The 26,927-nt window shown below is 56.2% G+C and overlaps 1 protein-coding gene and 1 long non-coding RNA gene across 7 annotated transcripts in view; one reads left to right on the top strand and one right to left on the bottom strand.

Moving 5' to 3' along the window:
• EN1 (engrailed homeobox 1) overlaps nt 1–12,813 on the bottom strand; it is an 81,545-nt gene extending 68,732 nt beyond the window's left edge. For all 6 annotated transcript variants that reach the window (XM_057317285.1, XM_057317277.1, XM_057317283.1 and 3 more), the window contains exons 1-2: nt 11,370–12,813; nt 7,612–8,256 (exon numbers count right to left, since the gene is read on the bottom strand). In XM_057317285.1, coding sequence (XP_057173268.1) covers nt 7,940–8,256; nt 11,370–12,228 — 1,176 coding nt within the window. In that variant the 5' untranslated portion in view covers nt 12,229–12,813 and the 3' untranslated portion in view covers nt 7,612–7,939. The remainder of the gene's footprint in view (nt 1–7,611; nt 8,257–11,369) is intronic.
• Nucleotides 11,725–25,451, top strand: LOC130544643 (uncharacterized). The gene is made up of 2 exons (XR_008961069.1): nt 11,725–11,949; nt 21,740–25,451. It is a non-coding gene; the product is annotated as an uncharacterized LOC130544643 (long non-coding RNA).
• The last annotated feature ends 1,476 nt before the right edge of the window (nt 25,452–26,927 follow it).

Raw genomic sequence — 26,927 nt, 5'->3', positions numbered from 1 at the left:
GGGGCCTTCTGGCGGGCCAAGGGCGCGCAAGGCGCTGAGCGGGCGGGTCCAGCCAGCTAGTGGAGCCAGCGAGGTTTGGACTCCCCGCGGTGTGTGTGCGCGCGAGCGCGCCTCGTCTAACCGTTCAGGACAAGTTGAAGCAACAAAAATAAAGTCGGATCTCCCAGCCTGGAGGTCCACCCCTCCTCCTCCCTGGTTTGACCCCAGGCCCGGCCGCTCGGAGCCACGGCGTGTGCAGCCAAGATTGCTAGCCGTTGCGCGTTACTGCCGGGGGAAGGGCGCCATCCCCACTCCCCTGCCACCAGTGGCCACGACTTGGGAGCCATCGAGTCAGGGAGGGGCGAGGGTGACAGGAGAATATGGGGGGGGGCAGCGTGGCCGCCTGCAAGGTCAGTGCTGGTCCCTCGCGCCGGCCGGGGGAGGAGGACAGGAAGGTCGGAACGCGCCGGCCTCCCTCGCAGCAGCGGGGAGCGAACTTGGAAGCTGAGCAGGGCGAGAGAGAGGAGAATGAAGGCGGGGAGCCCGGGGACGCCCGGGCACACCCGCAGCGGAGGCCGGAGAGGGTGGCCGCAAGAGGGTGGCCTCCGGAGCGGAAAACGGAAACCTTGGAGCAAAGGACGCGGAGGAACTCGGGCTGGGAAGCCCATAGAAAACGACAGAAAGGAACGCGAACCCGGCCTAGACGCAAATCGAAACTGCACAAAGAACAGTCGCTTGGGGGAACCCAGTGGGGCGGGGGAGAGGCCGCGGCAGGAGCGCGGGTCCCTGTCGCCTGCACGGAGGTCGGAGGCGAGGACGTGGCCGGAGTGACCCTTCCCTTCGCGTCTCCAACGAGCGGAGGTTCAGGAGCCGCGGTCCGAGCCGGGAGAGCAGAATTAGGGTTTCGCAGTGCCTGGAGGGAAGGCGAGCCCCAGATACGTTCCCACCTCCAACACGCCACTCGACAGAGGGGGCTCGGGGCGTTCGGGGCCTGTGGCCTGGGCCGCGCTGACCGGAAGTGCATCTGCGAGGCGCCCTGCGCTCAGGGCGCAGGCCGCTCCGCCCGGGGGGAGCAAGGCCAAAGTCGGAGACGCCTGGCTGGGGCGGGCTGCTTCCGCCCCCACCCGCCCGGGCGCAGGTGGGAAAGGAAGGAGGCAGGCAGACACTGCCGACTGTGGAGGGAGGGGGTCCTCTGAATGGGGAGAAGACAGAACCGCCGGGAACCTAATCTCAGCCCTGGGTGGAGTGGGGTGCGAGAGCAAGAGTTCAGCCCTGACTTACCAGCTTGGAGTGGGGAGGAGTGCAGGGTGGGGAGGTGGGGGTTGAGGACCACTCCTACTTGAGATTTCAAAAGACAGACACTATCCCTGAACCCAAGCCTCTACGTCTCCCTACCCTGTGCCAAAGTCTCCGTATGGTGGAGACTTGATACTGCCAGGTGCCAAGGCGAATCAGTCTGGTAGTCTCACGATGCATTATTACAGTGTAAGTTTTAATGCGGTTTGGTGTGACCTTGGCAAGACGACCCTGGACCTCACTTTTCTTATCTGTAAAATGGGAGTGATACTATCCAACTCAAAAAAACGTATGAGGTCGAATGAGGTAAATTATGCCAAATAGCTCTCAGTGTGAGCTAGCAATAAATAATGATTATGTTATTATTAGTTTTACATTTCTGGAAGTCCCTTCTGAACTGTCTCCATCCTGTCCAATGGACAAGTCCTGCTCATTGGAAGTGAAGGGGAGCGGACAGGGAGAGATCTGCTGAGGTGGCTTCTGGGACTTGCTTTGTTTTCTTCAGCATCTAATTACCTTCAGCTTGGAGACATGGGGACTACTCATGGTGGCTTCTCCCCAGGCTGTCCAGGCTGCCAAGCAGCTGCAGAGCTTTATCGGTCAAGTTTCCCATTGTGTCAGCCTTATCAGATGGCAGAACTGGGAGTCTTTCTGCCTGACTTGGTTGGTCTCCGTCAGGGCCCTACCCACTCTTGCAGCCCTTGTGGCCAAATTTTAAATACTTGTGGGTCCCTCTCTTCCTGGGACTCCTTCCGTCTTGCCTGCAGGGGTCTCCCTCTCCCTCTGCGCTGTAATTGTGTTCCTCTGGCGCTGGCTGTAGGGTCCTCAGGCCTGGGGAGGATGAGTGCACCCCTGAGGGCGCTTCCAAACACTCTCCAGTGCGCTTGCGTGCTGGCAGGGGCGCAGGGAGAAATCTGCCGGTGCTGGTTAGTCCCTAAAAGCCTTCCTGAGTTTTACCCCATCCCCCAGCAAAGTGGAGGAGGGGGGATGCTTGTGCTCACCACCAACTCTACACAGCACTCCTACCCCCTCCTCCCATCCCACCCCCACTCTCCCTCCTTCCTAGTACCCACCTCCTTCCTACCACCAAGAGCCCAGTCTGGAGTGATTGATACTAGTTCTCTTTTCAGGATAAGATGTGTGTGCCTACACACCCGCAGAAAATCCCAGCTTTTCTTCAGACCCACCTATACCCAGAGTCTTCCATTACTGTGGCCTGAAATCTTCGCAAATGTCCCCAAAGCAACCCACCCGCCTATCTGTGGCGAGAATTCCAGAGTTCCACCTCCAGTGACACCTCAGCCTGGACTGCATTTAGAAGCAAATCCAAGGAGCAAATTGTAATGGCCCAGGACTTACCAAGCTCTCTGAGAAATCAGTTTTTAGGAACTTTGGCCCCTCCTGCTCCAGGCCTGCTATTCCCCCAGGAGGTGAACCTGGGAAGGTGCAGGGTACACTGTAAAGCCGGAGAGAGCTGGACCTGTGTGTCTTGTGTCTGAGCTTAGAGTCACCTGGACCCAACTGCCTCCTGGGAGAGAGAAGGGGCTACCCCATCACTCCCCTGGCTGCCCTGATTCCAGCCTTCCTGGCCCTGACCCAAACAACCCACCCACCTCCATCCCAGTTCTCCCTGGTGGCCTCCATGGAAGGGGCAGGAAGATATGTGTTGGATACCAGTATGTGTATTCCTGGACCATGCATAAATGTGTGCCAGAAGCTTCTACACAGGCAATGTCCCTGTGCTCACTGGGAACACACCTCCATGCATCAGCTCATGCACATTTATTTGTATATGGTCACAGATTCTACGTGAGTGTACATGCACACACACGGGTGAATGCACGCTTGTGCTCTCTGATGTGCGAAGCATGTGCACGTGTGCGGCGTGGCCAGCTGTGCAGTAACTCTACCCACTCAGCGGCTCACTAGGCAGGACACTGGACTCCTAGGAAAGCTGGGGGTGGGGGTGGCCTCTCACTTGCTGTGTGCTTTTGAATGAGGTACTTGCTCTCTCTGGACTCTCCCCCCCCCCCCGCACCCTCCCCCAACCCCCCCAACCCGCCTGTGAAATGAAACCTTTTTATTCCAGAATCCCTGAGGACCCCCTCCAACAATGGGACTTCATTAAAAGACTGGCCTAAAGCATTTGGGGGAGGAGTGGGGGTTGGAAGAGTCTCCAGCCCTGTCCCTTTCCACAAGTTGCCACAGGAGAGTAGCCCTCTCACCTGAGCTCAAAGTGGGAGAAGAGCAAAGTCCTGGCGGGGTGCAGAGGGATGGAGCATACACTGCTGCCTCCCCCAGAGGGAACACTCCATTCTGAACCCACCCTGAGGTGAGGAGAGGCTAAGAGAGGGCGGCTGCCAGGCCTCCCTGCCCCTCCCCGCCCCCTGCCTGTGTCTGTGCTTAGCGGAAGGCAGCCTCAAGTGCCAGAGGAATGGGTTTTCTCCAGCACAAAAAGGAAAATCTGGGCTAACCATTGAAGGAGCTGATGACCCCTCTAGAGAACCACAGCGGACACCTTCATCCGGGGTAAGGAGTCTGGCCAGGGCCTCTCCACCCCTGGCCATGGCCTCTGGCCTCTAGGAGTCAGCCAAGGCTCACCCCTGCCCCTGCAAGTAGGCCTTTTACTGAGGGCATTGGATGGGGGAGTTAGGGTAGGGGGAGACTGGGACACAGCGACCTCCCTGGTGAGATCATCTCTGAAAATCCTGCCATAGGTCACCAGGGGCAGTGGGAGCCAGGTAGGGGGCAGGGTAGCAGGCCACTCCCTCTGTGTGCCCTGGGCAGCCCAGCCTAGGGGGCCTGAGGATTGGCCATATGTGCACACACAAACACCAGTCACTATTGGCATCCACACACACCGAGCACACACTTCCACCTCCCAAGCCTGGTGGGAAAGGGCTTAATGCCACCCCTATATAAATGCTCCCTCACAGTACAACCCACAAACACAGAAGCTTGTACAGACATACCAGGCAGCCCCACACACCCCAATATCTCCTCCTCCATCTGCAGCCTACCCCTGACCCTACTGAAGGAGCAAGAATTTTGAGCAAGGAAACAGAGACCTTTGCCCTCAGAAAGAGCCAGGGATCGATACTGTTTAGACTCAGCTAGTGTGTATTTCCTTCTGGGCTGAGGAAGATTTAAGTTTATGGTTCAATCCGACCTTTTTTTTTTTTCTTTTAAAGGTAGAAAATGAGGAAGTTGGGATAGCACACTCCACTATTTATTTCAGTGCAACCTCAGACTTTTTAATACACAGGCGGCTCACTAAGCCAGCCCCATAAATCAGAGAAATCAATGCCTGTGTATGATTATTACTACTTTCTTTTTTTAGAGGGGGAACAAGAAAGAGGTTTGACCAGAGTCCTCTTCCTCTCTCCTCAGCCCCAATCAGGAAGAAGGGAAAATGGGGATGAAAGCAAGAAGGTAGGAAAGTCAGGGCCTGGGCCAGATTCCTGAGGTCGAGGCAGTTGTTAAGAGTAGAGGTGACACGCGGCCACAGAAGAGGCGTGGACCAAATACGTAAGTCTTCGAGCTTCAGTTTCCTCCTCTGAACAAAGAAGAAAATTCTCTTCGCCCGTAGTGGTTGGAAGATAAACGGAGATATGGGGAAGAAATCAAATTACATAGTAATGATACATCTATAAGCTTCACTAATAGAATCTTGGGGATGGGTAATCACCTCCTCTTTCTCCCCCAGGGTTGAGGGGAAGAGCTCTTGCTTTGACCTCCTGAGAGTGGTGAAGAAGAGCTTTAAGGAACAGGATGGCTCCTGGAGTCGCTGCTCGCCTTGGCCCCTGCCCCAGCCTCTAGATCTGGTGGTCTTGAGGGGCTTAGGGACCCTAAGGGCCACAGTGAAGAAGGGCAAAGAAAGGGTAGCCCCATTTCCAGGCACTCAAATGATCAGGTTCTCTGTAGAGCAGAGTGCCCCCAACACCACATCTGGATGTGGCCAGGACCCTTCCTGATGTTCTGAGCTAAGTGGATGAGGAGAAGAGGACTCTGGGCTCCAAGTATCAAACCCTCTAACTTGAAGCCCTGGAGAGCTTGAAGATCCCGGCCCCCCTTCCCCCACCAAGGAAGGCAAAGGATGTACTTCCAACCACAAGAAAACCATTCATTGGGGCCAACCCAGGGAAGAGCCCTGGCCTCTGCTTCCCACTCTTCACTCAGAGTGGTTAAGCACCCATCGTGTGCAGAGGTTAGTCTATGCACCCCAAGAAAGCATGAAGGGGAGGAAAAAGATTTACTGCAATAAAGTTGGGAACCCATGGCAATCTCAAATACACTCTCCGACTCCAGGCCATTGAACCTCAGCCCCCCAAACTTTTGAGCAGGGACTCAGAGCGTACTAGCCCTGTCACTTCCCCAGATAGAGGCCCCAAATCAGCCAGAAGTTTTTTCTAGGAAAGAGGCAGAATGACCATTCTCACTTCTCACAAAGTCAATCCTGCAAAAACAACAGGAGAGAAGCTCAAGGGAAGAACACAGAAACAGAGTTCCCATGCATGCGTGAGCCCCACAAACACACCTGCAAGCATTCTGGTGTGCAAACACCAATGAACACATGTACACACACCGCGAGCTCACAAACATCCAAGTGTGCATCTAATTACAGAGAAAGGAACACCCAGTGAGCACAATACTCACACATGCAGGGACACACAAAACCAGGTAGCTCCTCAGATGCATGTACATTTGCACGTGATCACATATGCACACAAGTGTGCAAGGACACCTACATATCTAGCCACACACGGACAGGAACATACACACATTTTTCAGAAGACAGGAAGAAAGGAGGAAAGGAGGATTTACCATGAAAAAACAAAACCTGAACAAAAGGGAGGTGATACCTCTTGAGGAGGGACCTCCCGTTCCTCCTCCTAGTCCCTGAAAGTAGGGGGCCCGGGGCCTGCCCAGGAGGGGGAAGGCCTCAGGGTCAGGGGCTAGAGTGCATACATTTCCCTCGGGGAAGTCCACGTGTCCTGAGGGTTCCGAAGACTTGTGTCTGTGCCCCCTCCCCCCTCAATCAGGAAGCAAGGCTTTGTTGGCATTCCGAGAGTGACCCCGCTTAGGTTTAGGTTCTGGATGAGGCAGGCCTGCGCCCACGTGGGAATTCCGGCCCCCAAATGATCCCAGCAGCAGACCGAGCTGCCGCTTTGCATCGCTTCCCAGCATCCGGGCCTCTTCTCCCTTATGCGGAACCAGGAGATCCCGGCCGGGAGAGGCTCCCCGTGCCACCCTCCACCTGCGCTTCGCCAACGGAATCACTTCTCCGAACCAAGAGCGGTGAAGTCCAGGCGGCCGAGGGGCCAGGCCCAGAGGCCCGCTGTAGAGCGCCCTCGCCGGAGTGGGCAGCTCTGAACTGGAGGCAGCCCCTCACCTCCGCCCGGCCTTGGGAAGGCCTTCCGCTTCTGGAGGGGAAAACCGCAAGCAAACCCCGCACTGGGTTGTGAGAGGAGGAAGGAAAGAAAAGGGAAAGGTGCAGGCCGAAGCGAGGAGCGAAGCAGGTTGAACCAGAGGAGGCCAAAGCCAGGCTGGGCCTGGCCGGGCACAGGGAGCAGCCGGACAGCCCCGGCAGTGTTTCCGAAGTCAGGACTGGGTTTTGTTTTTTTTCTTTGCCTTTGGGCTCCTTGGGACGCCACCGGAGACCAGGCGTGGGCCTCCGCACGCTCCAAAGCCGGGCCTAGCCGGCTCTGGGCCGCCTCTACCGCCGCGCGCTCGTCTTGCCCCGGGTATTCGTTGTGCGGTGATCGGAAGGCCGGCCGGGCAGCCCGGGGCTCGCCGCCCGGTGCGTGCGCGGTGCGCGCGGGGCCCTCGTGTGCCCTGCGCCCACGCCCTTCCCGAGCCCGCAAGGAGGAGGGCCGCCAGCGGCTCGTGAGCACAGTGTACACTTTATTTCAGACTACAGGTTTCTGAACATAATAAAATCTTTGGCTTGTAGCGGCGGTTCAGTCTCGCAGTCTGTGGGGTCGTATTTCTCAACAAGTCTCCGGAAAACGAAAGGGGAGCAGGACAGACAGACCGACAGAAGGGGCTTGGGAGGTGGGGGAGAGGCGAAGGGCAGACACGCGAGGAAACACACTCTCACGCACACAAAGAAAAGTCCCAGAGAAAGGAGGGCCAGCAATGCGGGGCGGGAGGCACCGGAGAAGCAACAACATTCAAAAGAAAAAGGCAACGAAAACGAAACTGGGCCGGGGGCAGCGAGGCGGAGGTGGGGGATAAAATAATTATAATAATTATAATAATTATAACAATAATAATAAAGGAGATTAATAAAAAGTCCAGCAAATAGAGATCGCTACACATATTTCTTTTCCTTACCTGAAATTAAATATATACAAGGTCGTAAGCGGTTTGGCTAGATAGAGCTTTAAGGAGTTCGCAGTTTCGCCCCTTATACTGTGAATAGAGAATAGATCTTATTTTTCGATAGCACCTGTCCGAGTCTTTCTCCCTTTTTAAAAATGTTTCCTTCAAACGTGACTCTCCATTCTGAGAATCTCTCTCTCTCTTCCCTGTTGCTCCCTCCCTCCTGTGCGCGGATTCTTTCTCCCCTGGCGTGGGGCCGGCCAGGCGGCGGCGGCGGTGGCGATGCCAGGAGGGGGCGCGGGCGCGGCGGCCGGACCGCGCGGCCCCAGCCGGCGGGCGGCTACTCGCTCTCGTCTTTGTCCTGGACCGTGGTGGTGGAGTGGTTGTACAGTCCCTGCGCCATGAGGTGCAGCGCCAGGCCGTTCTTGATGCCCGTGGCTTTCTTGATCTTGGCGCGCTTGTTCTGGAACCAGATCTTGATCTGGGACTCGTTGAGGCTGAGCTCCTGGGCCAGGGTCTGCCGCCGCTGCTCCGTGATGTAGCGGTTCGCCTGGAACTCCGCCTTGAGTCTCTGCAGCTGCTCGGCCGTGAACGCCGTCCGCGGCCGCTTGTCCTCCTTCTCGTTCTTCTTCTTCTTCAGCTTCCTGGTGCGCGGACCTGCAGCGGCGGAGAGGGCCGGGTGGGGGTGGGGACGGAGGGCAGAGGGGCGGGGGGAGAGGGCAGAGGAAGCCGTGAGAATTGCAGAGCCGAGCGGGGATCGCGCCCCGAGCTTCGGGGGCAATAGCGGAGGCCCTGCTGCGCCCCTGGCTCCCTCCCACCGGCTAGCCCCGAGATCAATCGCCTGGCTGCTGGGGTCGCAGACTTCCCTTCTGGGGGGCCAGAAGGACCGCGGAGGAAAACTGGCCGAGGTTGTCCGTGCACCCCACACACCAATTCGGAACCAGAGAGCCGCGTGCCACGCTTAAATCCCATAATCCAAGATGGAGAGACATTTGGAGCCCCATCCGGTGGATCCCAGAGTTGGAGGTCAGGGGCCTGCTGTCTTCAGGGCCCTGGAATAAAAAGAGGCTCAGGACTGGCCCAGTGAAGACACCGGGTGGAACTGCCCTGAGGGAATTGCCAGCCGCAAACTCATCCTCCCTTCCACCCCAAGAAGCGCTCCTACACCCAGCACTTACGATAAGACCCCATCTGCTTGTAGCTATTGACCCCAGAAAACAAGGGGATAGGGAGAGGATGGTGAGGGGCTTGCCTAGATCCAAAGTCTTTGGTGTATGTTCTCTCTGTTCCTCCCTTCTCTTTGGCTTCACGAAGCCCTTTTTAGAGTCCCAGGGAAACAATGACCACCCCCTTCTCTGAAGGGGGAACAAGGCTTTCACCCAGTCGCACACCTTACCCGCATAACCCTGGCCCCCAGGGTTCTCTGCTTTGCTCCTTGGATGGTGCCAGTAAGAAAGAGAGGACCCTTCCCATTCCTCCACCCAGCTGTACAGGCAAGGTCTCCCTTCTCTCTCTTTTGAACACATCACCCACAGTTTCAGGATTGAAAAGTCCTGTATAACAAAAACAGGCCAGATCCTGCTTCCCCTGCCCATCTATGACATTTGCAAGGAGACTACATCCATCCTTCCCCCATTCATGAGCAAAATATGAGCAGAGGGAGAGAGACAGAGGGACAATACTGACAGAAATCTGTGCTTTGCCTCTAGGATGGATATGGGAAGAGGCCCCAGCAAACCTCCCCAGGAAAGTGAAGTCTCTCCCAAAACCTAGTCTGGGAAGAGAGCAGCTATGGAGCCCAGCCCTGGGGTGAGGAGGGGGAAAAAGGAGGCAGCCTTTAAAGCCTGCAGCTCTGTCGGTAAGCCTCACACCCAAGTATTCCGGCATTTACTTGGTGGGCCCTGTCGTGGTTATGGGAGATTCCTGAGCTAAGTTAAGTCCCTGTCGGGCCTTTTAATATCTGAAACTGTCTAGAAAGAAGGGTCTGCACCAGCATCTCCAAACCTAGGAACAGAGGTGACAAGCTGGGCTGCTGGCTCCAGGGGCAGGCCAGCGCCTGGGGTCACCAGCTGTCCTGTGACAAAAGAGCCCAGGCCTGGCTGACTGCAGCGACTCAGGTCTGGGTTGAGGTTCAACTCCCTGAACTGCCCATGCAGGAGGAGCCAGTACGCTGCCTCCCCAGGCACATAAGAGGGAAATTGGCCAAGAACAAAGGCAAGGCCCACTCCTAAGCTCAGTGCAGAGAGGACTGAGAGGTGGGGTGGGGAGGAAGGACGGCCTTGGTTTAGATTAGTAACTAGCTGAGCGGGCAGAGATGGCCCAGGAAATGTGCACATCTCCAAAAAGGCCCCGCTGTACGTTGTGCGTCTGGGACGTGGTGAGAGTGTTGTTGTGTATGTGTGTGCAGAGGCACAGACACTTGTAATAAAATCGTAGCCTCCTGGCCAGCCTGAGCCGCACAGCCTGACAGCTCAATCACTCTATCCATCAGGCGAGTCAATCAAAGCAGCTTTTCGGAGGTTCAGGGAGCCCGACGTGTCAATAACGGGGCTCGAGATGGCGGGGGCTGATAGCGCGCATCGATCCGCGCCCGGCCGGCAACCGTGGGGAGGCTAGACACCAGCCGGAGTAGAGCGGCGCATGGCTACGCTGTGCCCGGCCTCCTATCGGACCCGGGTGCCCGGAACACCAATTGTAGGCCAGAACCCCTGCCGCCCTCCTCGCCGCGCCCACCGGCCTCTCTGGCGCTGCCGCCCCGGGAGGAGGGCAGGCCCCAGCCTCCTCTCCTGAGGCCTAGGGCTGTCCCAGCGAGGGTCTCTCGGCCTCGGGGTTTCCAAGCGCGAGGGACAGGCGGGAAAAGGGCCGAAGGAAGTCGAGAAAAACAATCTACAGCTGGCAGAAATCTGCTAACTGGCAGATACGGGGAAGAAAGGAGCGAGAAAAGGAAGGGGCAGGGCCGGGAGGATGTGCAAGCCCTGCGACGGAGACGCTGCCGAGGAGGCTGCCGATCATACCCTGTGCCCCCGCGATCTGGCCCGAGCCGGACCGGTCTCCTCTCCACTCCCACTGTCTGTGAGCTCTTGAGAACCAGGAGCCGGGGGCTCTGGGCACCGACAGTTTTGGCTACCATCTTTCCCTGGATTCTACCCACCCGGGTCAGACTCTCTAGCTTACCCGGCCTGGGGAAGAGGCACAGCGATCAAAGGCTTTTCTCTCTTTCTGTGTGCCCTCCAATCTATCTCTCTGTAAATGAACTCTCCTCAGAAAATATCGAGGTGGTGTTTGTGTTTGTAAGAACATAAGGTGACGATTATTTCTCTGATCGGAGCCTTGTTCCATTTCGGCCTCCGCAGGACCTGGCTGGCGGGATTTCAGACCCATATCACTAGGCCCACCTTCCCCCGGGGCTCTAAACACCCCTCTCCCTGGAAGAAAAATCAATGGCTGATTGTGTGTTTTCTAAGGATAATAAAGGTAAAACACAAAGAAGGCCCGAGGGCCTCGGAGTTCAAAACCGAAGGATCCAGACTCGAGGTTCCCGTGCCAGGAGCTGTAGCCTCTCGTGTGGTAGCCACGGAGGCCAGGAGCGCAGAACTGGGGACCCACCCGGCTGTGACTGGGACGGGGGTGAGGAGGAGGACGAGGAAGCCGGCGTGAGAGAAGAGAGCATCCGAGGCCGGGTCCGCTCTCCCCAGCACGGCGGCGGCTGAGCGTTCTGGGGGCGTCCGCGGGGCCGAAAGACATGGCGGAGCCCGGGGTTGGGTACTCACCGGAGGACGGACGATCCGAGTAGCGCGTGCAGTACACCCAGGCGGGCCATACGAGGGGCTGCTGCGAGTCAGTTTTGACCACGGGCCCGCCGTTGGCTGAGCCCATAAGCAGGATGGCGGGGTTGCCGTGCTCCGGGTACTTGGCACCCTGCGCACTAGGGCTCCCCACGCCGCCTCCGCTGCCGCCGCCGCTGTCCGAAGGCTTGGCCGCTGCCGCCGCAGCCGCTGCTGCCACGGCCGCCGCCGCCGCCGCCGCCGCCGGGTTCCCGGCTTTAGACGCACCGGCACCGCCGCCCGCGGCTGGCGGAGAGCCGTCGGGTGGGCCACAGTTCACGTCCGGAGCGCACAGGAGCGAGGAGGCGCCCGGCGCCCGCGTGCCCAGCGGGAGGACAGGGTCTCTACCTGCGCCGGTCTGGCCTCTGTCACGCTCCACCCGGCCTCCTCCTGCGCCTCCTCCGGCCGCCGCCGCCACCAGCAGCTGCGGCGGCGGCTGCTCCTTTTTGCAGCCGAAGTCCGGCCTCAGGATGTTGTCGATGAAAAAGTTGGTGGTGCGGTGAAGCTGGGCCGCGGGCTGAGGCTGGTGAGCAGGCGCCGCGAGATGCTGCGGCGGCGGCGGCGGCGGGGGCGGGGGGTGCGGGGGGAGGTGCGGGTGGTGGGCCAGGGGCGGCAGGCAGGGCGCCGCGGGCGGCGAGGGGGGCGCGGGCTGCGGGGACACCGGCACGCTGTCTCCATCGCTGCCGCTGCTGCCGCTGGCGCCGGGGCTCAGGCTCAGGCTCAGGCTGCCCGGGGCCGCCGCCACCGCCGCCGCGCCGAGGCCCGAGTCGCGCTGACTTTTAGGTTCCGGCTGCTGTTCTTCCATGCTCGGCCGCCCCGCCGCCCCGGCCGCCGCGCCGGCCCCCGCCCCCCCCGCCTCGCTCCCCACCCCACTTTGCCAGCGGCCCGTGGGGGTGTGCGGAGGAAGGAGGCCGGCGAAGCCCCAGCGAAGGCACGGGGCGGGTGCGGGAGAAAAAGCCCAGGCGTCTGGCCTGGATCGCTCGCTCTTATCGAGCAGATAGATCTCGCTGTCTCTCCCTCTCTCTAATTTGTAGACATCCAGATATGGAGACACTTGGCTATTTCTTTTTTTCTTTCTGCAACCAGATTCAATGATTTGTTTTAAATGGGGAATAAGCCACGCCAAAAAGAAAAAAAAAAGAAAAAGAAAAGAAAAAAAGAAAGCAAGAAAAATGAAAAAAAGCTCCAAGAATTTTTTTTCTTAAAGGGAAAAAATAGTCTTTAAAGTCTAGCCATCTTCCTAGGCAGTAGTGAGGGGTTTGACTTCCCCGAGTGTCACGCTCAGCTGTGCCCAGAGCGCGAGGCTGGCAGCGCCTTTAATCGCCTTTGCTTTTTTTGCAGGGAGAGCGCGTCTCCGCCAGCGCCGGGGCTGCCTTTTTTTTTTTTTTTTCAAATCTCTGACAGCTCGGATCTTTGCACAAACTCTCTCGCTTAAAAAAAAAATCACCCAGGCACACTTTTTGCCTTCAAACCGGAAGCACGTGAGTCAGGCCGCACGTGTGCGGGGCCAATGGCGAGCCAGGACTCGCGCTGACACCCGGGCCTCGGCCCAATGGGCGCGCGCGGGACTTTGCGGATAAATAATCCGGGGGCGGCGGCCGCTGGCGGAGAGGGGGCGCCGCGGCAAGGGCCCCGCGCGTCCGGCCCGCCCTCCCCCACCCGCGCCCGTGCCCCTCCCCCTCTTTCAAGCCAGGACCGAGGAAGGGGCAAAGGAGACCAGGGAGGGGTGGATTTCGGGGTGTTGGCAAATAGAGAAGCAACTCCATAAACAACTTGTTGGAGAAATGCAGGATTATGGGTGCGTGCGCGCCGGGCACAGGGTCAGGAGGCAGGGTCCTCGACTCTTTTACATCCCTATGCCTAAGAAACAGCCTTTTATTTTCTTTTTCTTGTTGCTATGAAGGGTGAAATGTCACTGTGTGTGTCTGTGTGTGTGTGTGTGTGTGTGTGTGTGTGTGTGTAGGGAGAGGGATGAGACGAAGAGGGTCAGAGATGTGAAATAGACCTAGAGCCTAGAGTTGGTTACTTTCAGAGAAGCGGTTTATTTTTTCATAAACAGCAAACTCCGGAGGCCAGCTGCGCCTAGCTAGCACCGTCTGTTTGTAGGTTTTGCATTGCATACCGGCCAGCTGCATTGCATGTCCTTTCCGGAGTATCCATATTCCTGTCCTACCCTGTCCGGACCTTCGACAACCCCCGGGAGCTGTCCTGGCGCCATTAAGCCAAGCCCAGAGGGCGCGAGAGAGCCCGAGCGCCGGTCGCGCCAGGCGCTTGTCCTTTCCCTGGCCGCCAGAGTCGAAGCCATCAGGGCATCGTAGAGTTGTCCTGGGCGGGCCCCTGGGCTAAGCAAGTCCGAGTGCGGATGTGCGCGAGGCACGGCTTTTGGGTTCGGGGTAACCTCCGGTTAGATTTTCCTGCAAAGTGAAATCAAACAAATGAGAATACTGCACCCTAAGTGTTTGCCCTAGCCAGCTGACGATGTGGATAACGAGTTTATCCCGGTTGCCCGGATCTCTCTGGAATTGCTCCCGACTCCCTGGAGGCCTCTGGCTCTAGCCCTGCATGTTCTTCCCAAGCTTTGGGGGAGCGCGGAGGCACATGCCAATTCCACGCTCACGGAGACCCGTCTCCATTCCGCTGGGCTCTTTTTCGCTGTTTCCTGGACGAGGCACCTTGAAAGTTTTCCCGTCTCCAAGGATGGGGTGAGGGGAGGTGAGATGCTGGACACCAGCAGGATTTGTCTAACCAGCTGTTGGGGAGGACCAGGCTGAGACTGTGTCCTGAAGTCTGGGGTACCGGAGAGTGGCTAGAAAGGCTCCGGCAACGTAGGCCTTCTTAGGGGTGTTAGCTTGGAGCTCCAACGAACCTGTTCTCCCTGACCGCCATCCTTAACTGGGACGGCGGAGAAAGGGTCTCCGGGGATATTGCCTTATAGGACAATACAAAAAAATTCCCTTGTGCCCCGAAAAGTCACAGAGGATTAGGAGGAAAATAAAACGAAAACCGCAAAAGGCAAAACCACCGCAGAAGCCGAAGTTTCTCAGAGGGGCTGGTGGAGAGCGAGAGTTCGGATTCCGGGCTGCATCTTCGGGTCAGCCGAGCGTCTTCCTATACCCGGGTTCTCACAGATCCTGGTTAGACCTGCCCGGCGGCCTGGGGGCTGCCCGAACCATTTTCGGGAGAGCTGAGCTAAGCAGGCCCACCGTGATCTCCTCAACCCTCCCAAGCTGCCCCCCAACCCCACCTTGGAGTCTACCGGGTCCTCTTCAGTTCCACACCCAAGGGCTCCCCGAAATCTCCCGGTGCCCCCACCGTTTCTCCCCGAAATGGGGGTGGGATTTTATTTATATTTAAGTTCGCAAAATTGAAATCTTTATCCCGCAAGCGAGCGTGGGTACTTAATTAAATTCTAATTAGGACACTATCAATATCCTATTTAGCCGCGTAGCTTTTGTGCGCCGCGGTCCCTTTCAGCGCCGTAAATAGGGTCTCGACGCCTTATCTCGCCTGCAGGAGACGCCTCGAGAAGGGCTGCGGAAGATAATTTATAGGTTTTAATTACTCTTCATTCCGCCTGATCAGCTTGGCGTTCATCACAGGCCTGTGAATAAAACCCTGGTCAAAAGCTCTGTCACATCGCGCTGGCAAGACGCTTAATCAAAGTGAGCGGCCCCGCGCGCCGCGCGGCCCGGCTCTTCCACGTAATTTCCAGCCAGCTGATAAAGCCAGCTGAATAATGCGGCGGCCCTTTGGAGACACCATTTACAGAAATGACTTTATTGACGGCTTAACGTCGGTAATTCATTTTACCTTTCATGTAGTGGAGCCCGGATTTGTTACAGTAATGGGATGATAAATGCACCCGCGGCCCACGAGCTCCGGCTGGATTAGGCGGCGCTCCCGCGCGCTGCCTGGTCCCCCCCCCCACCTCCCCCAGGCCAGGCCTGCGCCCCGGATGCTCCGCACCCAGCACCGTCAGCTCTCCACGACCCCCACCCGGGCCCACGCCCTCCTCTCCATCCTGAAAATGCACATACTATGCTAGTGGGTTGGTGTCCTAGCATGCCTGGAACTGAGGTGTGTGTATGCTGAGAGTGAGAAAATGTTGGCCAAGATAGGTGTGTGAGGGGGTCCAGAGGACTCGGAGTGGGCTCAGGACGGGGCGTGTGGGTGAGGAACTACCGGCAGGGTGAGTTGTGAGTATGTGGGTAAAGGGGTTGGTTGTGGATGTAGCTATGTGTGTGCACGTCTGAATACCTTCGTGCAGCTGTGGGTTTGGGGGTACTCCTTTCTGCTTTTGAGAATTAAGGAATTTCTTCCAACTTGTTAGATATCCAGGTGGGGATGGCAAGGAGGTAGACTGACCAGAAGCAGGTAGGGAAATCTACAAGGAAGTGAATGGAGTCCCTTTCTCCAAACGCCCTTAGCTTCTGGGCCAAAGGTATGGAAGTTTGGAGACACCCAGTGCCCCTTTCCATTGCCTTGAAGTTCTGAGTTGTGCAGTTTCCCCAGGGCAAGAGGCTCCACAGAAGGCCCCTGACCTAGCCACATCTGTGCAATAGATCGTCCCCAAGCTCCGCTTCCATTCCCAGCCCACGTTCAAGTGGAGAATAAGGAAAAATATTTTTTTTTTGTTTTAAATGCCGAAGAGGGGGAATTCCCTATGGCTTATTTCCCCACTTGAGGGAAGGAAGGGGCCCAAAGAGGCTTTCACTGGTGGTGGTGTGGGGGGGGTGGGGGAAACAGGATAGAGAGAGACCCCAATCCTATTGCCTTTCTCCCAGTCCCAGTCTATTTCCTCCATGTTCTGCATTCTCCGAGGCTAACAGAGGCTTCCACTGAGCAAAAGGCACCTGGCCACACAGACAGAAAGTAGGTTTGTGTGTTTGGGGGTACTAGAGAAGTCTGAGGGTCCTAAAGCAGGAAGACTGATGAGTGCTTTTCAAGGTGAAGGCTGAGAAATTATACCTTTGTTCCTCCTCTTCCCATTCTTACAAAACCACTTATCTATTCACAGAGTGGCCCATGGCTGTGGGGGCCAAAGCCTGTATTTGAGTCTATTTGCTTGTGTACGTGAGAACCACAAAGGGAGTCTATAAAAGCGCTGATTGTGTGTCTGTGTACTTGTGTGCTTGGAAGGAGGCTGGTATACGCACACTTGAGCGTGTGCGCCCGAGTCTGCCCCACCAGCCGGCTGGGCTCGGAGAAATGTGTGTGCTGAGGGCTTGGGTGCATGCTGTTCCGAAAACAGAGATCTCCCGCCAACCTGCATTTCCGCAGAATTTTGGATTTCGTTTAGGAAGAGACAAATGTCATGGTCTTGCCTGCTTCCACCTCTCTTTTGAGGATGGGTGTGAGGAGAATTGTGAAAGAAACCCTTGCAGCTTGGCCAGGCGTGTGCGCGATGGGCCGAGAGTGCGAGCGTGTTGCATGCACACGGTGGTAATCGCATTTCGAGTGTAGATCAGATGGCGGTGGGGCCTCGTGGCGCGGGACATGAATGAGTTGTCGCAACACAATAGCATGCAGCCTTCCTACGGGGACTGGGTGACCAGCGGTTTTGTTGGGAGTGAATGCGAGGAGATTTCTGCTACAAGTGCCGCGGTATTATTATGAGCCAGAAGGTCAGACTATACATCGCAGGTCCCCAAAGCCTATAGACCTTGGGAAATGTGGGGCCTCGAGCCACGTCATTGTACCTGACAGTCCTTTCAATAGACTAATTCAATTAGCGCTCTTGGTTTTGGTCTTCATTTGGAAGCGATAATAATGTGGGGGGGGGGTGGGGGTGCAGGGGGATTCCTTGGGTATTGGTTAGGGATCCTAAGCAGTTCTGCCTGAAGCTTGGAGTGGGACTGGGGGAAGCGGGGGAAGGGCAAAAGCTGAGATGGGGGGTGCGTGGGAGGCAAACCATGGAATATAAAAATGCTCTGTTGACTCTCGAAATTGGGGCGGTAGCTTTGTTTGTAGATGGCCCAGAAGATGGGGAGGGGGGAGGAATCAGGGAGAATTTTTTTTCTATGTGCATGAAATACACCCATAAATGTCCAGGTTCCTAGAAATTAGGAAGGAAGGAAGGAAGGAAGGAAGGAAGGAAGGAAGGAAGGAAGGAGGGAAAAGGAAGGAAGAGAGGAAGGTAGGTGCCTGCTGTTGAAGGTTGTCCCCTTTGGGGATTTCAATATTTGGATTTATGTCCCCACCATTCTGCCTTCCCACAGGGTTTTCTCCCTTTTATCCGAGGAAGCAGTTCACAGGACAGACCGTTTTTGTTCTAGAAATGGTTTGGGTTTTTGTTAGGGGATTTTTTTTTTCTCTCAAGCCTGATCAAATTAAGAAAAAATTAAGCCCTTTCTTCACTTGACTGTGGGAAATGGGGGAAACATTTCGGTGATTTCGTAAACTGCACCGGTAGTCAGGATTCGGAAAGGGCTCGCCGGGCCCTGGTTTCCTTATTGAGCCCTGCCGACTGCCTGCGGGGCCGGCGCCGGGCATCCTGGACACCAGCGCGCAAACCCCAGACTGGTTGCTGCTGGCGGGTTGATGAGCCGGGTTAGGGCTGAGCGGCGATGTTGGAGAAGGAGTTGCAGGACCCCCAGGCTCCAACTACGGGGAAAGCCTTCCCCTTCTCCTTTGTATCCCCAAACCACTCAGGAGCTGTCCCACACAGCTAACCAGGCCCCTGGAGCTGAGGATTTTAGAGCTCACGTCTCCCCAAAACAAGGCAACCACACACACACTCTCTATATTTTTTCTGCACTTTAATCGGACATGCGGCTTTTCTCCTTACACCGAATTCCACCCAAACACCAAAACTGAAACGCTAATGGTTTATCCTCCCCCACAAAAATAATAAGACCCGGAGTGAAATCAGCGTCTACGCTGGAATTTTCTTCTCTCCTTTATTTTGCTTTTCATCTTCTCTCACCCCTCCCCCTCCCTAAGAGGTTCCCTTGAGCCCAGGCACCCTCAGGCCGAGGGGGACCCTAGCCCACCCCAGTCCCCACCTTTCCAAGTGGCGGCTCCCGCCTCGATCCTGCTCGGCGCCGGTCGGAGTCCACACCGACTGGCCTCGAGCGTGTGCACGCCGGTGGGTACCAGTGTGGGAGCGAGTGAGGAGGGGCCAGCGCGGCTTCTGGGTTCTGCTGCCCCCCTCCCTTGGCTCAGTCCATGCTCCCCGGGAGGTCCAGACCCAACTTCAAAGTTGGGGACAAAAAAATGATAGTAATTCGAAAAAAAGAGGAAAAACCACAGCATCCAAGTCCTTTGCATATGAATACCCCTGCAGCTCCAAAAACCGTGTTCTTTCTGTTTGCCCGAGTACACTGTCCTCCTTCTCCTTCCCTTGACTCCCATAGGGGTGAGAGGTGTCCCTGGGATCTTCTCCCACCGACCCGGGTAAAGGAAGCAGAAGTCCGCGCACCCAGCTCTCGCTGCTCTGGCTCCTGGCTCGCGCCTTCCTGCCTCCCTTCCCGTGGGCCCCAGGGCGCGAGCCAGGCCGCGCCCCCCTTTCGTCCTCGGAGACGTAGCCTCCCGACCCTCATCCCGGGGAGGATGCGGGACTTGCTCCGGGCTCCAGCCGAGGTCGGCGCTTCGGGAGGCTGGCAGGGTGGCGAGGGAGGGTAAAGTTTAGTCCGGAAGGGGAGCGGGCGGGGAAGGGAAGTCTCAAGAGCCTGGAGTGGAGAGGGAATGGGGCGAGAACCTTGTGTCTCCCCCCACCTCCACCCCACCCCACCTCCTTCTTTCCCAGACCCTATCCCTTGCGGGTGAGGCGGGAAGGGAGGGGTCACTGCCATGCCGCGGCCTTCCCGGGCCACCTTCCCTGTCCGCTAGCTCCTGCAGAAACAGGGGAGAGGGAAGAGTGTGCGCCGCTCGCGCGTGTGTTTGTACGTGACTCTGTGTGCGTGAGGCTCCAGGTGAGTGCGTGTGCATGTGTGTCTGGGTGTGTACGGAAGGATTGTGTGCATTTTCAGTGTCCCGCTAATCCTCATGTGTGTGCTTGCGCTATGTTCATGTGTGCAAGTGTTGTGTGCATGGGTTCTGCACCGGTGTACGTGCCTATACGTGGCCATGCGTATAGTCTCCGTGTGTGCGTTTTTTGTGCGAGCTGGGAATGAGAGCAACTCCCTTTACTGAGGCTTTGGAAGTGCAGTGTATTAAGTCGCAAGGACCAGAGAGCTCTGACCCCAAACCAACTGTTCACCTTCCACCCCCCTTCCCCACCCGCTGCAGCCCCCCCCCATATTGGAACTATGCAAAGGCAGAGGAGGCTGTTGTTTAAACATAGATTAAAACAGCCACTGGTTTTCTCTTCCCCTCCAAGACCCACCTATGCAGGTCCTAAGCCCTAAATCCTGACTGGGGGGAGGTGGGCACCACGTGGCAAAGTCAAGATCAAAGAGACCTCAGGAAGTGCATAGACGCAAAGCCCACTCCACAGATGCTGCGACTGAGAACCAGAGGAAAGAATAGACTAGGTCAGGTCCCGCAGAGGCTGTCACTTGTCCCAGAGCTCGACAATTCCAGCTCAGAGCCATGGAAGTTTGACTTTTGTTCTGTGGCCTAAACCCCAGATGAGAGCGCAGGGATGAGATGAGGGAGAGTGGTCTCCTTTCCCTGGCTGCCAACCCATTCCATTCACCTCTAAGTAAGGTTCACTCTCTCCCCAATATGTGTGTGTTGAGGGGGGTGGGGAATGGGGGCCTAAGACAGGATATCTTGGGGTTGAGAATGCAGTGGGACGCAAGGGGAGGATCACAGTCCCTCCTTTGGTAGGGTCTCACTCCAGGCCGTATGGTTCCCCCCACCCCCCTACGCAGGGGTGAGCAGCTTCCTCTTCCCCCCACTCACCTTCAGAACTTTCCAGGCTTGAATGGTACTGTTAGGGATGGGGGTTCAGCAGGCCTCACTTCCTGCGGGGGAGGGGGGGAATGAGGCGTGGTGGTAGAAAACCTAACCCAAAGCCATTCCATGCATGTCCCTCCCCTCCGCGCTAAGGACGCCTGTCCCAAAATTGTTATGCAAAGGAGTCAAGTATGTGATCTTCTGGTGATCAAAGGGGCAAAGCCAAATATTAGAGAAGTCAATAATGGATGAGCAGATTAAGAAACCCATCTCCCAGACAATTATGGTCGCAATCGAAAAAGCGCCCCTCTTCCCCCTATTCTCCCACCACCCTCCAAATATAAAAGAAAAAAATAGGTGAAGGACAGGAGTCGGGGATGGTGGTTGAGAAAGGCGGCAGCCTAGTATGCGTGAATGAGCGGGTGCATGGACGAGTTTGTTGAGGGGGGATGACGCCCCCTAGAGGTGACCCTAGTGGGTCCCGGTGTTTTCTCTGGCGGAGCGGGCAGAGCCTTGCCCTCTGTACCCAATGCTCATTGACCCCTAGACAGGGCGTGAGGCCTCTCTGAGCCGCAAGGCTAGAATCACGGTTTCTAGGGATTTTCTTTTCAAACCACTCGGCACCCAGCCTGAGCTCCCCCTGCTACACCCCTTGCTGTCCCCTTTCTAGGGACAGGGACCCTAGGCCAGCGAGGGGTTAGGGCTAGGAGCAGGGTCGAAGAGGCGCTGGCGAATTCCCGGCCAGTTTTCCTGTGAGGAACGCGCCACCTGTCGGTGCTTTCGGAGAATTGCAGCTGTGTGGTGCTCAAGAGAGACGTTTGTGATTGCAGTACCCCACCCGAGGGGAAGAAACTTGGCTTCTTTGCTGTCAGCCGATGCCTGACCGAGGAAAGACAACGGGATTCCGGGAAGGGATCCTTCTTGGGATCGCTTCGCCTCCTGAAAGTCAAAGCTGGAGAGAAAAAACCCACGAGGGGCTCTTTGCTCTGTGATTCGGCAAGCAGAAAATGCCTGAGACACACACAGTAGGGTGGGCTCTGCGTTGGGAGTCAGGGACTGGGTTCCTTCGCCCCTCTGTCTTCTAGGTGACCTTGAGCAGCCCCTCGTCCTCTCTGAGCCTGTTTCTTTATTCTAAACTGAGGGAATTAGATTAGATTGACCCCCTCTCAACTCTGACCCTGAGTCTAGCATTGAATTTCAGCCGTAAATGTAGATAGATACCTGTGTCTTATCTTCTTTCAATTTCTAACTCTCAATAGATCCTGGACCTTTATACGCCATTTATACCCTAATCTCTTATACATATTTAATGTATAGCTGCTTTGATTATATTACTATTTTCTCTGTTGTCCAAGGATTTCATTTGATGGGGGTCGGGATGTTTCTTGGCCCGAATTATCTTGAGAAGTGCCCATTTACTAAAATCCTTTTTAAAAAAGAATCAACAAAACAAGAAAACTTTGTTCACTTTGCAGTGTGAATGCCTTGGGGAGGACCCATGAGGAGGACCGGTGTCATGGGGCCAGTGAGAACGTAATGGATGCTGATGTGGAAGGCTTAGAAGAGAAGACCCAGGCCCCGGATCTGGGTCAGTGTGGAAGAGAGGACCGAAGAAAAACCGAGGCTGGAAACAAGGCTGAGGCCACGGGCACTCTTGAGTCCTCCCCCACCGCCGCGAGTGGACTGGACCCTAACCAGAGGCTCCCTCATGGACTGTACCCAGAGAGCAGAAAAGGCAAGCGTTACGACCAATGTAGGATAGCTAAAACCTCAAATCACTTCTCCTTGAACTCTCCATGAAATTAATAAAGCGCGGAAACCGGAGGGGGGGGCAATATTTTGCTCGAGTTACCGGGAGATCGCGTCTAACTTCCGCTCGGAGTTTCACGTTTTCGCAGCTGGCGGAAAGCGCGGGTTCCGTGCGGTGGGTCCTTTCCGCAAGGCCTGGCGCCCAAGCGTGGGGCCGCCGGGCCGAGTTAGGCGGGTTGGGCAGTCCCAACCGGTCCGCGCCTGACAGAGCAGCAGACGGGCCGCTAACCCGGTCTTCAGCTCCCGAAGCAGCTCCGCAGCTGGGCGGAGGCCGCGCATCCCTTCCCCTGGGAATAAGAACACCGTCCTCCCCCCCCCCCTTCCCCGCCCGGGGACGATCAGAGGAGCTGCCACTTTGAACCCTGGACCCTGTGCTTTCCGAGTGGAGAGGACGTTTCTGGTCTTTCCGTCGGTGAGTCCAGGAATCGTTCTGGGACTGCCGGCTCCTCGAGGTGGTGAATTTCAGCGTCTTGACAACCCCTGCACAACTGGGATTCAGGCTTGGGGTCAGTGTTCCTCTTTAAAGATGGAAAAATCGAGGTCGGGAGGTCCGATCATGTGTCCTGTGACCAGCAGTCTGAATGCAAACCGAGCTCTGAAGCCTTAGTTGGTGGTCTGTCCCTGACGTCCCAATGGTCTGTGTGATTCGGGATTTTTCGCCCGCTCTCGGGGAAGTTGCAGTCCCACTGGTGGCCAGGTGTTTGGAGATTCTGGTTCCTGGTGCCTGGGGGACTCACACAGTTTGTGACGGCACTTTCCCAGCCCCTCAGCCTTGACTCCTGGAATTCCGAACTTGGCGCCTTCTGGCCTCCGTGTAGCTGTCCTGGGGTCAACTGCCTCCCCACTAAGCCAGGCCAGCCTCGGAAATCAGAAATCGGGAGCTGCGGGCCCGGGCCTAGCACAGTCGGGACACCCGCCTGTGGCGAGCCCTGGGGGGAAGCTGGGCTGAGCGGCGGTGGGCGCGAGGACACTGTCTCGGTGGGGACCGGGAAACAGCGCGGACTCTGTATGTATCCTGCAGCTCCTCCAGACTCTCCCAGGTGGCCAGGGAACCCTGACTTCAGGAATCAAGGTCAAGACCCCAGGGGGCAAATGTGTTGCCAGGAGCTGACCAAGAGGCGGGAAACTTCCAGAGCCAACTGCAAAGTGGCCGGCGAATGTCAGCTCCAATTTGCACTGCTCTGACCAATTTCAGTGGTGGGACTGACATAGGAAAATGAACGGATTTATTTTAAACATTTCTAACATTTCATTCTGATGGAACGGGTCTACAAAGGGGAGAGCTGTGGGAAGGGGGGGGAGATGGGGAGAGAGAGGGAGAGGGGAAAAGTTAGGGATGGGAAGAGGGAAGAGGGAAGGAGAGAGAGAGAGAGAGAGAGAATGCAAGCAAGAGCACTTCCTCCAAAAGGCAAGGGAAGGATGATAGAACAGATAACCAGTATTTATCGGGTTTGCTCTGGGCATGGCTGTCAGCTCTCCATCTGGGTTAGCTCATTCAGTCTTTACTGTAACCTACTGGGGTATGTAATACCACCTTCTCCAGCTTACAAAGGAGGAAACTGAGGCACAGATCGTCCTAAACTAGCCCAAGGGCTAGCAAGCTGGAAATGGAGAACCCAATCTGTCCCCAGCTCTAGAGGAAAGGGGGGCTCAGGGGCCTCTCGAAGTTGCCCTGCAGGCACCAAGGAGGACAAGGATTCAAATTTCCATCTCACAGACGCGAGGCCACAGCGCTCCCAAGCCCTGAAGTCGGCCGAGCTCTCCCCAGCCGCAGGGGTTTGACTGCGTCTGGTGAGCCCCCAGCCCATGCCTTGCATGCGGGCCCCAGTCCTGGACATAGAACTGGAATCCCAAAGCCTCGGCTTTCTTCGGGAAGACGATCTTTGGCTTCCATCGGGCCGAAAGGCCCGGTAGGAGAGCGATGTGGAGGCCGCAGCCTCTCCTGGCTGGTATTGTCCGCATTCTTTCTACGTGCTCCCAAAGGCAGGGACCGCGGAAAGTGCGGAGAAGCCCGCTTGGCCTTGGTTGCCTGCGCTGGGCAACGGGGACAGAAATGCTGGTCTGGGTAGGCCCCCAGGCCCCGGCTACTGCCTCCAGGAGCCGGCTTCCAGGCTCAGGGGCTGGTCTAGGCGTCTACTAGGGGGTCGCCAAAGCCCAGACTTTTTCAGACTTGCCCCTGGGCAGCAGGCGAGGACCTGGCTGGGATGTGCATGGAACTCGGGTCCCACAAAGACAAGTCTCCGAGCTTCCACAGACTCGAGCTTCCACTGTCTTGGGAGGATAAGAGGGGGGCCCCAGGGGTGGTTGAGGCCCGTGGCAAAACCTCGAGGACCCAGTGCTTCCCAACCATGCCGGGGTGGTCACCCATCGAGATGGCTTCACTCCCAGGTCCTGGCGGTCCATGGATGGGTCGTCACTAGGTCCCATGGAGCACCTTTGACCAGGATGGGAGTGGGGCTAGGGAAGGAAGGAGGGGACGTAGGACCAGCATTGCCAGGAGACATAAATGTTTCCACCCCGATCTTGACCCCAGGTCACCCGCTGGCCAACTTCTGGAAACATATGCCTGGCTTGCTTTAGGAAAGCACAGGTGTGCGGAGAGGAGGGGCTGACCTTACCCCCAGGGTGGTGGGAACCCCAGCTAAGCACCAGAGATTTCAGTCCTCCTTCCTTGGTTGACCCTGGCTGCATCCCTCCCCTTTCACTTCCCCTGAGCTTTTGCCTTTAACCAGGAGAGCAGAACGAGAGGCCTTGTACCAAAAAAGGACTTATTGTCTCTGAAGTAGAACCTATGGCTTCTCAAGGCCCTGCTGGGGCTCTCAGGGCCAGGAAAGAAGCCTCCATGCCATCAAGAGGCAGCCTTTGCCGGCCTGCGCCCCTCCTCTGTTTTAACAGACCGAATTAGAATTCGGATTTGTCAAATACTAAAAGCCTTCCTATCAGGGCTGCCTTAGGGTTGGGAATCACCACCTTGGGATTTTATACTTGCTTTAATGGAGAGGTTTGGAATGAGACTAAGGGTGTCAGCAGTTTTGAGTAAGAGTGAACTTGAACTTGACGCATTTTTTTTTGAAAGATGTCTGGACCTTGAGTCAAAATACAAGAGATTCCACCCCCACCACACTCCTGGGGGGTACAGGTACCTTCATAGTGGGGCCCTGGGGAGTGGGGGTGCAGAATTTGCAGGGAGTAGGGGGTGGCGATTCTGGCTGGGTCACCAGAGAGGATAAAAGGCAAGTGACTATGCAGCATCCCCTCTTCTTCATCAACCTTCAGCATTTCTCTCTTCCCCCTGTCAGTCTCCCAGCTATCAAGTGCGGACTCGACAGGAATGTTGCAGGGAAAAACTAATTAAACGGCAGTACAATGCTTTGAAAATATTAAGTGTCATGTAAATGCCTAATGCTAATAATAATCTTGATGGTGGTAATTATGTGCCAGGAAGCACATCCCAGACAGCCCAGCTCTGAGCCCCAATGTGCATGTCTACGAGAATCCCAGGGAACGCCCATCCTTTCTGTTGTGGAGCCCCAGCTCAGAAGGCCAGGTGGAAGCTGGGAACTCCAGGCCACGCCCCCATCACCTGGGAGGTAAACCAGGGTTAATGCCTGCGGGAGTCCTTAAGTTACTGCGCTCTCGGACATGGGAGCCCCCATCTCCCCTTTAAAGTGGGGAATTTGAGATTCCCGGGGCGGGCGGGGGGGGGGGGTAGTGGCCACCCCCAGGAGGCTCCACCCTGCATTCATGTCCAGGTCTGACCTTTGTGAGCTGGGTGCTCTGTTTTCCAGAGCTTGGTGAAGACATCACTGCGGAGCCTTTAGGTGGATTTAAAGAGAAGAATGTTCTCTTAGGGACGCACATCCCTCACTCTCCTCTTTCCCTGAACTCTGGGTGGGAGGCGCCTGGGGCTCTCGGATCTTCCCTTCAACATTTTTCTAGTTTGATGAAACACCAGGCCTTCCCAGGAGTTACAGTTTCCTTATAAGGCAATTTTGCCACCACCCATCCCTCACCCCCATTTTCTCCCAACGGAAGCTTCCCCGATACCACTACCGCTGGCCTGGAACTCTGGGGCCCTGATGTTTGCCAAAACCAGTGGGGGCTTTGAGGGCAGCAAATTATAGTGAGTCACGATGGAGGCTTTTGGGAATTTCCACCCCAGAAATCACTGGGCCTTTTAGGGGTTTTGTACAATCACCTAGATACTTTAATGACACTCCTCACCCTTGAACTTGCCCTAATTTCATTTCTTCGTGACTGGGACAGTACTTACAAATTAGGGTCTCTCCAGCTGCCTTTTCTGGTCTTCCTCAATTTGGTGTGAGGTTTGGCTTTTACTGCTCCATGATGACACACCCCTTCCCATTTGGGAAGTGTATGGCTGACTTTTGAAATTTATTATTCAAAAGAAGCAAATTCTTGTCTACATTTTTTTAGAGAGGGGCAGAGGGAGAGAGAGAATCTTAAGCAGGCTCCAAGCGCAGCGTATGAGCCTAACCCGGGGCTCGATCTCACAGTCCTGTGATCAGGACCTGAGCAGAAATCAAGAGTCAGACACTTAACTGACTGAGCCACCCAGGAGCCCCTCTTGTCTGCCTTTAAAAACAAAATGCTTTGTTTTGTTTAAGTTTGGCTTCAGTGACTCAAAAACACCTTGCCTTTAAAAGTAACCCTTTTTAAGTATCATATAGAAACAGGTGGTTTCCCAGCTAATCCCTTTTTTAAAAAGGCACTCACATAGGAATGGTTTTCAACTGTGGCAGCCTTAGGCTTTGGGGTTTAGGCTACGTGAGAGGCAGTCAAACTTTGAGGAGGTTTATGAGGTCAGACGCGCGCGCGCGCACACACACACAC

Source organism: Ursus arctos, unplaced genomic scaffold, assembly GCF_023065955.2.
Source record: "Ursus arctos isolate Adak ecotype North America unplaced genomic scaffold, UrsArc2.0 scaffold_1, whole genome shotgun sequence".
Lineage (NCBI taxonomy): Eukaryota > Metazoa > Chordata > Mammalia > Carnivora > Ursidae > Ursus > Ursus arctos.
This window is presented reverse-complemented; position numbering and strand designations above follow the sequence as displayed.